At 25.4% G+C, this 12,497-nt stretch overlaps 1 protein-coding gene across 1 annotated transcript; it reads right to left on the bottom strand.

The window, feature by feature from the left end:
* Nucleotides 1–10,720: 10,720 nt before the first annotated feature.
* Nucleotides 10,721–11,932, bottom strand: LOC145842409 (kelch-like protein 12). The gene has a single exon (XM_082949848.1). It carries the CDS (start codon nt 11,930–11,932, stop codon nt 10,721–10,723), a length of 1,212 nt encoding a protein of 403 aa, XP_082805974.1.
* Between the last annotated feature and the right edge of the window lie 565 nt (nt 11,933–12,497).

Here is a 12,497-nt window from a genome sequence, read left to right as displayed (position 1 = left end):
AACAGCTAAAAATGTTATCGCATCTTATTGTTTAGGTAAATTTTACAACCTAGCTAGTATTTCTGAATCATCCTTGCTTTATATAGAACGTTGTTTTCCAATAGTGGTTGACAATTAAAACTTCTTACACTTAGATTTTAATTTTGTTGCAAAAATACTTGCAAGCTCGGAATTAAGTATTCATTCAGAAGTTGAAGTAGTTAACGCAGCAATTGATTGGTTGAAACACAACAGTGAGGAGCGTATCCGATATGCAAAACAATTGTTATTAAAGGTACGATTTAGTTTATTATCAGATGATGCATTAAAACATTTACTAGATAGAAGTTTATTGCCTACTAACAACATTGAATGTAGCAAAACATTAAAAGAAGTATTACTAAACCAGAACACTTTTAACCGGTTGAACTCATATAAATTCTACTCTAGTAGGTATTGTAGACAAAACAAGTTTAATATTTTAATTTTCGGTGGTAAAAATGAACTAAATTTAGTTGTAAAAAATGTACATCAGTTAATGGACAGACAATGAAGCATGTGAAAGATGTTTCTTTAATGACAATTGAGAGAAAAGATTCCGAAGCTGTTTGTTTAAAAGGAGAAGTTTACGTATTCGGTGGCTTTGACAATTCTGACAATTTTATAAATTTTGTAGAAAAATATTCACCTTCTACTAATAATTGGATTAAAGTAACTGATATGTTTGATCAACGTATGTTCTTTTGTGCTTGTGCATTTATGAATAAAATATATGTTTTTGGAGGTTATTGCCGTCAAAACTATAGTGAAACAATTAATTCTTGTTTACAATTTGATACAAAAAACAACAGTTGGAAAGAAGTTTCTGGAATGAAAGAAGCAAGAAATTTTGCAGCTTGTGTAGTTTTCCAAGGAAATATTGTTGTTTCAGGTGGTGAGGATGATGAAGGACAGAAATTGAGCACAGTAGAATCATATGATGTATTTGCTGATAAGTGGTCAGTAATGCCAAATACGTTAAATGACCATAGTTTTCATAGTTTAGTTACTGTAAATGACAAACTGTTTGTTATTGGATTTAGCTGTGAAGTATATGACAACGTATGTAGCAAATTTGTTGCTGTTAACATACCGATTCCTTTTTCTTTAAGCAAAGCTATATCCATTGGAAATAAAATTATGATCACTGGAAACAATACTTCTATTATGATTTGTTATGATGTTGATAAATATGAATGGTCTGTAGAACCGTGTAAAGTAACAACAGATCTTCTTTGTTTTACTTGTGTGAAATTACCTTTTAATTAAAACTCTGCCAAGTTGAATCTACGTTTCTAAAGTCAATATCTTTAGGTAGATTAGTACATGATTTTAACTATTTAGTATATATATATATAAATTTACTAATAAATTCACATTATGTTTAACAGTTGAGCTTTATATTGATTATCATTTGATATTTAGTTAGTTAGTTCAAGTTTTCAATTTTTGAACAAACTATTTTGAACGCTTATACTATTTTTTTTTACTTGCAAAAAACTTAAATATTTTAATGTATAAACAAAATTGGCTTTAAGGTAGACTCTTTATGTTCAAATTCAAAATGTCAAGAATTTACAGGTTTTGATTAAATTCTAATTTATAGCATCTTAGCTTATGAATAAGTCTTATTTCAACTAATGTTTATTTTTATTTTTTTGATCGTTAGAATAGAAATGATTTTTCTAACAAAACTTTAATATATCAAGTGATATTCTTTAATAAAATAAAATAAATTAAGTATTGTTTCTTTATTGTAAACATTAGTATCAAAATCAACCCTTTACAACGAAAAACGTTTTCTGTTTTGTATACTAAATTATCTTTATAATGATTAAGTTATTACCACAAAATTAATGATTTGCTGTTTTTTAAGTTTCGTGTAAATATGTAGACATCAACTAAATTATGCTGTTTACAATAATTTTTATTTAAACTGCAACATTCTGCTGATATTTTTGTTTTTAACTTTTGTTAGTGAAAAATAAGAATAATTATAAATATGCTTTCGTAATAGTAAAAGATCAATTCACCAAATTAAATTTAAAACAAAACAACAAAACACATAAAATAATAAAGTATTTTAACTAAATTAAAATCAAAATAAAACAAAAAAATCATTTGATTCGTATTTAAAAAGAATGAGAAAATTAGTTATTGAGCACTATTAAAACGTTTACTTTGAAAAATACGAAAATCAAAACGAGAAAAAATTTACAAAACTTTAAGTTTTAAATTGAAATACTAAGATTTATAATTCTTCTTTTTTTAACACGTTTCACAGGATAAAACAATGAAAACGTATTTGGTTAGATAACCTTTTCAGATCTTCTGCTTAAATTTTTAATTTTCGTTAAAATTTGTTTTGGTGACTTTGTCAATTTTTTGAATTTTACCATAACAACAGTTTAAGTTGTTTCTATCGTTAACAGGTTATTCTAAATAAGCTTATTTTAAAACAAGTTGATTGAAAGTAAGTTATATTTACTTGATTTGTATTTTTTATTATATAATATGCATCTAAATGAATTTTATTTTTATAAAACAAAATACTCCTGTCAACCACTGGATTTACACTTCAAAATTTTCAAAGCTGTAATTAGAATTGGTTATTATATGGCAACAATTTGTTATATTTTTTGTATATAAAAAAATAAACACTTCATATAATGTCTAACTGAAAAATATTCTTATCAATCTCGAAATTTTACAAAATATTAAAAACAGAAAATTTAGATACTTCAAGACAGTGTTTACAGGAAAATGGTATGTAGCTTGATAAACAGAGGCTCACTTAAAAACAAGGTATTGGCTATAGTTTTGAGTATTCTTTTTTTTCGTGATTCTTAGTTGCTAAAACACTGATATCTTTGAAATATATTTGACAAAATAGGTGATGAAACTTGGAAAATCCTGAAAATTGAAAAATTTTGATAAAAACCTGGAGTTTTCAGAAACTTTTTATTGAAAATTTGTCGAAGTTTTATTATGTACATAAATTATATACATCATATAGAAAAAAATACCATTGTATTTCATAAAAATCTATTTTAAGTCAGTTTCACAATATTTTTTCTATGTTAGTATCCTATTTCAGACAGTTTGTGACCTTTAAATATTTTATTTCAAAAAATAGAACATAAAATTGTTCTCTTAAAAGCCTAAAAAAAAATTAAAAAAAATGTTTTAATCTTTGGCGCTCTGTTTTTTAATGTTTTGAAATATTATTTTTGAATCTAAAATATACAAAATCAGTTTCAACTTTATACTTTTGTACAAAGCACTTCTTTTATTAATATTTTTTATTTCTTTAAGTAAAACTTCTCCATGTACAAAACAAAAGATGCAAAATTTAGTTTCCTATGCGATTACGTAAAAGTTACTTATTCAGTCAAATTCAAGTTTTGTATACATAATAGTTATGACGTAAAAATTTTAGTATACTTGAGACGAAAAAGAATGTTCAATATTGACTTTACCAAAAAAAAAAGCTTTTTTATGCGATTATGTCAAAGTTACGCAAAAGAAAGCACAACTTTTTTTTAAATTTTAAGTTTACTAGAATCCTTTAAGATACTTACATTTTATTGAAGGTCAATCTAGTTATATTTTTATAATTAACCTGCATACATATTATTAAGTGCTCAACTATTCAGTCAAAAAATTAATGCTATATATCTAATTTGAAAAATGTTTTTAAACAAAGTAAAGTCATTGTAAACCATGTGTAAGTCAATTTTAAAGAATGGTTCTTTTGGCTTTAATTAAATCACCTTTTGGTACAATAGCTGCGTTTAAAAGTGGTGTAACTTTGCCATATCAAAGTTATTAAAATAAGTTTGAGAACTCTGTTGTACTATCTAAACAACGTATGTGAACTTTAAATGTTTTAGATTAAACTTAGTCATTATTATTTAGAGATGTTGCAGATTTATACATAAAACCTTAACCATGTATCCTAATTTGTTTTCAATGAACATCATTTCTAACTAAATTTCTAGCAGCTAGATATAACTAACAGTTCTTTTGATTCCGCTGTAGATTAAGTTAAGTTTCGAAATTGGTTATGTTTCTTACAACTGTGAAAAATTTACTATAATAGTTCAATATTTTTTATGAGTCAAGTCTATTTTGGGTCAATTTTGCACGGGATGAGTTTTACTTTTATTAACTTTAACTTTTTTATATTTTAATCACTCTTAACTTTTACCCTTGATCGATAGTTTTGATCTACTAATTTGAAAGATAATTTCGACAATCTTGGTCTGTGACTTGTATAATTGTTGACACTTTATTTTTTTAGTTTTTGTACTCCTGAGCGAAAGTTAACCTCCCTGCTAAAGTGATCATTCGTGCAAGATTGACACTCTGTGCAAAAGTGTCTCTTCGTGCATACTTGACCTGTTCCTATTTTATATTGCATGGTAGTTTTAAAAGCATATTTGCAAGATTTTATATCTGCTATAGTTTTTAAATTTTTGTATCTGAATAAGATTTATTAATAACGATTGTACTGGTTACAAGTTAACTACTAATGAAGCTCTTGTCTCAGTTTGCGGAGCCCTTTTAAAGCCTAACAGGTTAAAATTTACAAAGTTATTTGAATTATTGTAATATTAAAATTATTTCAAAATAAATTTATGTTGTTTGAAAGCACTAATATTTACTTACTAAAGTAATTAGTGTAAATTTTTTTGAAATTCTTTTTAAGTATGTTTTAAACTAAAAACCATATTAAAACGCATAATTGATTAAACTGTTTCCATAGTTATTTCAATATGTTTTTTCAGCCAGTTCGTTGATTTTTTTATATAAGAATATATAATAATGATTCTTTTTTACATAATAATGACAATTGATGAGTATTTATTGTGCATTTATTTATTTTTGTTATTTGTTTTACTCCTTAAACTGCTAATCATCTAATGGATCCCAGTCTGTGACTTGCTCACCAAAAAATTCTTTTTCTATTAAAGGTCCTTAAATAATTGATGTGTTTTTTTCCTAATAATTTTTACTTTGAGGTTGATCAAATTTAACTAGTTAAACAAAAAAAAAATCCTGCGTCATATTTTATTACGTTTAAACAATTAAAACAAGTTTATACAGTTATCTTTTTATAAAAGTAATAAATAAAGATTTTAGGTAACTAAACTTTCTTAGTATCAATTTGCTTCTAAATATTTTAATGTTTTAATAGTGATATAGTCAACTAAAATTTTTCATCAAACTTTGCCTACCCATGTTAAAAATATTACTTGACGAAGGTTGTGTTATTCAATATAATTTAAACTAACACATAAATATCATCTTTAAGCACAGTTAATTAGAAATATAGTTTTCAAAAGTGTTTACTTATAAGTTATTACTGTGATTCTTTATATTCTCACATAGTACTAATTATTGTTTCAAAACTTAGCATTTATAGTATAATTAGCACAACATTTTTTGTGGGTCCTAAACAGTAATTCTACTTATTATTAAGTTAAATAGTTATAACTAAAAATAAGATTAGAGTTTTACTGCAATGTTACACCAACTAGTTTTCTTGAGAATATTTGAATTAAAACTAATATTTTATAGTTAGCGGACAGTAAGTTTTATTTTCCATTAATAAAAATAAGAACTTCCCTAAATGTTTTTACTCCATTCTATAGTTAATTAAAGCTAATTCATACGAATAACTATAAGAACTTAATGTATTCAGATTAGTTAGAATATATTCAATTGAAGACTTATCAAGTATTAGTTTTATAAATAACACGTAAGAACTTAATCTAATTCGAATGTATGACTCGGATCAGCTGCCGACTTTACCACGGTTAGTATAATAAAAAGTTCAAGCTGTTGAACTGGTATACGCTTAATATTTTTATTTACAAAGAGTAACAAAATCAGGACTTAGTTATTTATCACATTTTAAAATATAAGTTTATAAACTGTTCAGTTAATACTTCTTACTCGGTCGACAAGTTATTTTTCAGAAACAAGCATTTTTAAGCAATAAAGTTCAAAATTATTTAAACGATTGATATAGCATACTTGTCAGACCTCTATGGAAAGTTTAATGTTCTGAACAAACAACTACATGAAAAAATTTAAATCTCGTAAATTTCAAGGCTAGTTTATCCAGCTTTCAAACAAACTGGAACTGTTTGAAAGAAAATTTAAAAAATATCAATTCTACCAGTGTCAAAGCTTAGAAAACTTAAAATATCAGTTAAGTAAAGATGAGGTAGAAAATTTATTCATTCTACTTAAAAGAGCTTAAAGTTGATATGAAAGTTTTGGTTGCAAGAAAAATTAGACAACAGTATCCAAATATTTGGGAGGAAATAAGTCTAGTTTTGACTATCTGTTTTGAAAGTATATTAAGCATTTTTAATCAAGGTTTTTGATTCATTTATGAACTAAACGTATTCTTCTTCAAAATTTAACTTAACTTTTCTTTTTGTAATCCAAATTAAAGAATATTATTGTTAAACGCAAGTAACCTTATAAGTATAACTAAAACTGCGTAAAAAATAAAATAATTTGCTAAGAAAAATTATAATTTTTTTTTTTAATTTTTGGATAAATAAATTTAGTTTTAATGCTCCTTTTATTTTCTTTGTAATGAAATATTGAAGTAATTAGTTTTAACTAGTTGATCAGCCGATACTTGACAAAAAAGTTCTTATAAATGTTAAAATAATTTTTTTATTAAAGTCGTTGTATATCCAATAAAATTCGTACCATCAACTATTCATTTTTGAGTTTTAATAAAAATAGTTTTAGTTGTCTTAAACTACTTATAAAAAGATTATGCTATAGTGATAAATATAATTTTTGAATAATCAGTTAAAATTAAAATAACTTCTATGTAAATTTATACTTATTTGTTATTTTGGCTAGTTTATATCATTGTTTAAACATAAGTAGTTTATATTAACACAACAAGTTAATACAATGAAAACTTCACACAAGAAAAATCTTGAAAATATATTGTTACTTTGCATGAGTTTTCTGACCGTTCGATTTTATCAACATCATTACAAATTATTGACAAAAAAAAAATCATAAAATTTATTACTTAATACCATACTTTTAGTATAATAAATACTTGGTTGATGCTTCAAACATACAGATATCTTACAAACATTGTCCAACATTTAACAATTATTATTTCCACGGTCTACAACTAATAACTTTTTTTACAGTAACTAAACTTTGAAAATACTGATCATTCATCATATTAGGCATTGATGACTAAAACATCATTATTTATTATATGTAAACTTACAAACGGTTTCATTAAAAGCAAGTCCAGTTTATGGTTTTAATCATTGTTAAATCAATTAATATTTTATTACACTTATTGTGGTAAGCCAACGCTAGTCGCAGATCCAGTCGAATTTCGACCCGCTAAGTAAATTGAAAACTACTTGTGCATAATAAACAAAATTTAGTTTTTTGATATTTAATATTTTGAAATACGTTTTCATTTCGTTTTCAGTTCACAATAATATTTCCTAGATCACAATAATAGTAAATGAGTTTATTACAATTTTGTTCGAGTTTTTTAATTTTCTTATTTATTATTTTTTTAAAATCATGCAGCCCGCAATTACATTTTTTTTTAACGAGTTGAAACTAAAAAATATTTTTTAGTAAATATGAATAGCTGACTACAAAAATTGTCCACCACTGACCTAAAAGTTTCATTAGTTTCAAAACAGTTCATTTTTAAACAGGATTGATTACAGATAACACAAGGCTTTTTAATAATTAAGTATTTTAAAACACTTTACTGGGCTTCTAAGAAAATAACTGTAAATTATTTTCTCAAGCCCTGTAAACTACTTCGAACACAAAAGTGCGTGCATAAGAAGTACCAGACTAAATTACATTTCGAACACAACTTTTTTAGCTCAAAAGTTTGTACTCAAAAGAAAAACTTATTGTGAAATCTGGAGGGGGCGATTTTTTTTCAAATTACTGAAAAGGGGGCGATTTAGTAAATGAGTTTGGGAAACCCTGCATTAAACATACTTACATTTTATTAAAGATCCATCTAGTTAAACTTTTTTATAGTTTAGCAGCATACATATTATTAAGTCATCAAATATGCAGTTAACAAAATAATGTTTTATATCTAAACTGATTAAAAAAACCTAACGAAGTAAAATCATAAAAAACCACATATAAGTTAATTTTAAAGGAGATATCTTGGGGGTCAATTTTAGCAGAATAACATGCTTTTAAAAGTTGTGTAAGTTTGCCATACCAAAGTTACAAAAATGAGTTGAAAAACTCTATTATACTTTCTCAACAACGAAAGTTAACTTTTAATCATTAATTTTAAAACAAAGTCAAATGTTTTATAGCCATGTTGCAGATCTTAGAGTGAAAAATGTGTCTTAATTTGTATTTATTGAATGTCGTTTCCAACCTAAGTTCTAGCAGCTGTTTACAACTAATAATTTTTTGGGCCTTCTGTTAATTAAGCTAACGTTTAATTATTGGTTATGTTTATTACAACCAAGAAAAACGTACCATAATAGTTTAAGTTATTTATTTGAGTGAAGTCTAAATTGCAAAAAGGGTCACTTTATGTGCTTTTGCCTGCAATTATTATTTTTTATTTACTTATATATTAATAGTAGTAATTGACACAAATTTTATTTACTTTTGTTTAATCAATACTATTTTCTTTACACTAAAAGACTTTTGAAGCAAACAATTTTGGTTAAATGTTAAACCGTTAATAAAGCACTTAATATTTTTATATAACAGTTATTACATTAAACAGATTAAAACTAGGTACTAAACTATAGTAACATGTTCATATTTTGTATAAATTTTACATTTTAAATGAGTCTTTTCTAGTATTGTTTTTATCAAAGTACTTATAAATTTTATCACTACAAGTTTATCATAATATTCATAAAGAATTTTGTTTATAGTGTTATTTTATCAAGAAATGAACTTAACTTCAATAACTTAAATTTACAATCACTAAATTACATTAACAGTTGTCATTACTAAAAGTCATACGGTTACACCTTTTTAGACTAAAGTTTATATTTGTTCACTCTTATATATATATGTATATATATATGTATATATAAAGGTATATTTCAAAATGTAAAACTCAAAGGACTCGAGTTTCGTGCTTATCGTTGATAAGTGCATTAACACGAAATTTGAGTTTTTTAAGTTTTATATCTTGAAATAATCTTTTTTTTTAATAAAGCCTTTAAGGTGGGCTCAGTGTGAAAAATTTACTTCATCAAATTAACTAACTTAATTCCAAATAAATATATATATATATATGTATATAAAGGTTATTATTCAAACTTGAACACCTCGTACAGAGCCCACTTAAAGGGCTTTTAAATAATTTATTAGAAATGGACGATTTTAAGAATACTAGTACACATGTTTCATTAAGCCTTAATGTTTCATAAAGCTTTAATCATCAGCCAGTTTGTTTTAAAACAAAAACCACCATATTAAACATATATGAAAAGTTGTGCAAAAATACAAAGTTGTGCAGATTGATTCGAGAGAATTGATTTTTTAATTGGAAAAATTTCTATTTGCGCAGAAACTTCCTATACTTTAAATTAATGCTTGATTAATAAATATTTCAAGGCCCGAAGTTTTTTTTATATGACGGTAATTACTTGGAAGAACATGTGGTTATCAAAAGCAAAGGGGGAAAACACTACCTTTACAGTATTAATTAGAATCAAATGAAACATTGACTACTGCATAAGCTTACTAATAGTGGCTTTACTTTAGCAACGTCGACGGGGCGTAAAACTCGATTTTAGTTTTTAACATGCTATAAAGCCTATAATTTTCTAATATAATTTTTTTAGTTACGACAATTAAAAAGCCGTCGGATAAAGTTGAATGATATCAAGTTGAACCTTCGGCAATATCTTCTTATCAAATTTATTTTAAACACTGACCTCTACCGGTAACTCCAGGAGTTCAGTGACATTATATTAATAAAATTTTAAAACATTTGTATACTTCAATATCATAAATTGTTATTTTGCGCACTTCGATCTTGGTATATACTGAGAAAAATAAGTCCATACGTAAATAAGAATTGCAGCTAGAATTGAGACTTCAAAAACTTTAAAGCAAATTTTATTAAGCTTGCTTAAGCAATTCTGCTTTGTTTGATATTTTAATGTATTCAACATCATATACATAATTGTGAGTTTATATTAATTTTAAAATTATGAATGAAATAATTTTCTTTTAAACAACCTCGCATTCGATCGCAGATCTACAGAAAGTCAAAATTTCCAGGTAGCTTCTGAAAATCTGACTTCTGTAAAAACTCCCGAACTTGTTACAGTAGGGAATGCACATAAAATTAGAAACGAAAGTAACTTGGAGAGCATTTAGATAATTCTTTATCATAACCATAAAAAACTACTGGTTGACAATATTTTTTAATCGTATTTATTTTGTTGCACTATGTCACACTCTTAAAAATACAAAAATTTATTAAATATGAAGTTTAATTCATTCTAAAAAGTAATTTTGAATACCTAATTTTACTTTTTAAATAAAATAAAAACACAACAAATAGATCAAAATTCATTTATTATGTAATCGATAAAAAACATATCAAGTTCAGACTTTAGTTAAGCTTTTTAAAAGAATTTGTACATTACGCAGTAATTTTTAACGGATTCTATTAATACCAAGGTAACTTTGCACAGGCAAAATGTTGATTATATTTTGTCACTTCACACAATTCTTTAGACCATTCATCTTTATCAACATCATAAAAAATAATAAATGAACTGTTATCTTGAAGTATTACGATTTTGTTTCCTATCGAAAAAGCTTTATGCAATTTAATACAGTATTCTGATTTTAGATCAACAAATCTTTTATTGATATTGTCATAAACTTCACAACTATCACTTCTATAACCAATAACAAATAGTTTACTTTTCAGAGTAAGTAAACTGTGAAAAGTTTTACTTTTTATCATGTTAGGCATTGATGACCATTTATTAGCAAATACATCATATGATTCTAGTGTATTCAATTCATTATCAAAATTATCTAATCCACCTGAAACAACTATATTTCCTTGAAAAACTGCACAAGCTGCACACCTTCTTGTTTCTTTCATTCTAGCTATTTCTTTAAAGTTGTTATGTTTTGTATTGAATTCTAAACAGGGCTTAGATGTTATTATATAGTCATCATCATAATCAACTGTTTCATGAAAACCACCAAATATAAATATTTTATCCATAAATGCACAAGCACAAAAGCAATGGCGTTCATCAACCATACTAGACACTACAGTCCATGTGTTAGTAGGTGGTGAATATTTTTCAACTGAATTTACAAAAATATCAGCACTATCAACACCACCAAAAACATAAACTTCTCCTTTTAAACAAACAGTTTTAAAGTATTCTCTACATTGATTCATTGGAGCAAGATCTTTTACGCAGTTCATGTTACTTCTACCAAATTGTTTTACTTTACTTACAACTTCATCCAATCTATCATCATAACCACCACAAATTAACAAATTATATTTGTTTTGGTTACAATACCTACTTGTGTAAGTAATATTTGACTTATTTTTGAAATAGTTGTTGTTTGCTGAAAGTTCTTCTAATATGTTATCATTATCATAAATTTCAGTAATTGAAGAAATTTTATCTGTAATATATTTCAATGCATGTTCTGACAATAAAGGAAGTCGGACTTTTAGTAACAATTGTTTTGCATGTTTGCGACGTTGCTCACTGTTGAATTTAAACCAATTATTTGCTGCATTAAACACTTCAACTTCTGAGTGAATATCCAATTCAGAACTTGAAACAATTTTTGCAACAAGACTGAAGTCTAAATGTAAAAAGTTTTGAGTTTCAACTACCATCGGAAAACATCGTTCTATATATTTTAAAGACGAATCAGAAATAGTAGCTAGGTTGTAATATTTAGCTAAACAATAAAATACGACAACATTTTTAACTGTTAACTTGGCTTGAAAGATTTTGCTGATCTTTATGATTTTGTCTTCTTTTGGCAAAAGCTTATTTATTTTCAAAGCTAAAACAATTTCATATTCTTTCATATTTGGTGTATCTAAAAAATTAATTATGTATAAATATCATATTTGTAAATTTGCTTAGAATAATTGATAGATTTTCAGAACTAGAAATCTACGTTATTGATAACAATATAAAATTTTATTACATAATGCTGTTATTTTATATATAACAAAAAGTAAAAAATTTAAATTCAATAAAGTTTTTTGTAATTATTGTTAAAAAATAAAAACTTATTACAGTATTACTTTTTTTAAATTTAACATTTTAAGATATGGTAGTCTACTAGTAGATCTCTGATAGGAGATTTGGCTTTCAGTGTTTATAGATGTTTAGTAAAGTTTTAAACTGTAAAAGAAAAAACCGACAAGAATATAAATCTGGCCCTTTACA

Source organism: Thalia democratica, chromosome 1, assembly GCF_965202585.1.
Source record: "Thalia democratica chromosome 1, ktThaDemo2.hap1.1, whole genome shotgun sequence".
Classification (NCBI taxonomy): domain Eukaryota; kingdom Metazoa; phylum Chordata; class Thaliacea; order Salpida; family Salpidae; genus Thalia; species Thalia democratica.
The sequence above is the reverse complement of the archived record's forward strand: the minus strand, read 5'-3'. Positions and strand labels throughout refer to the sequence as shown.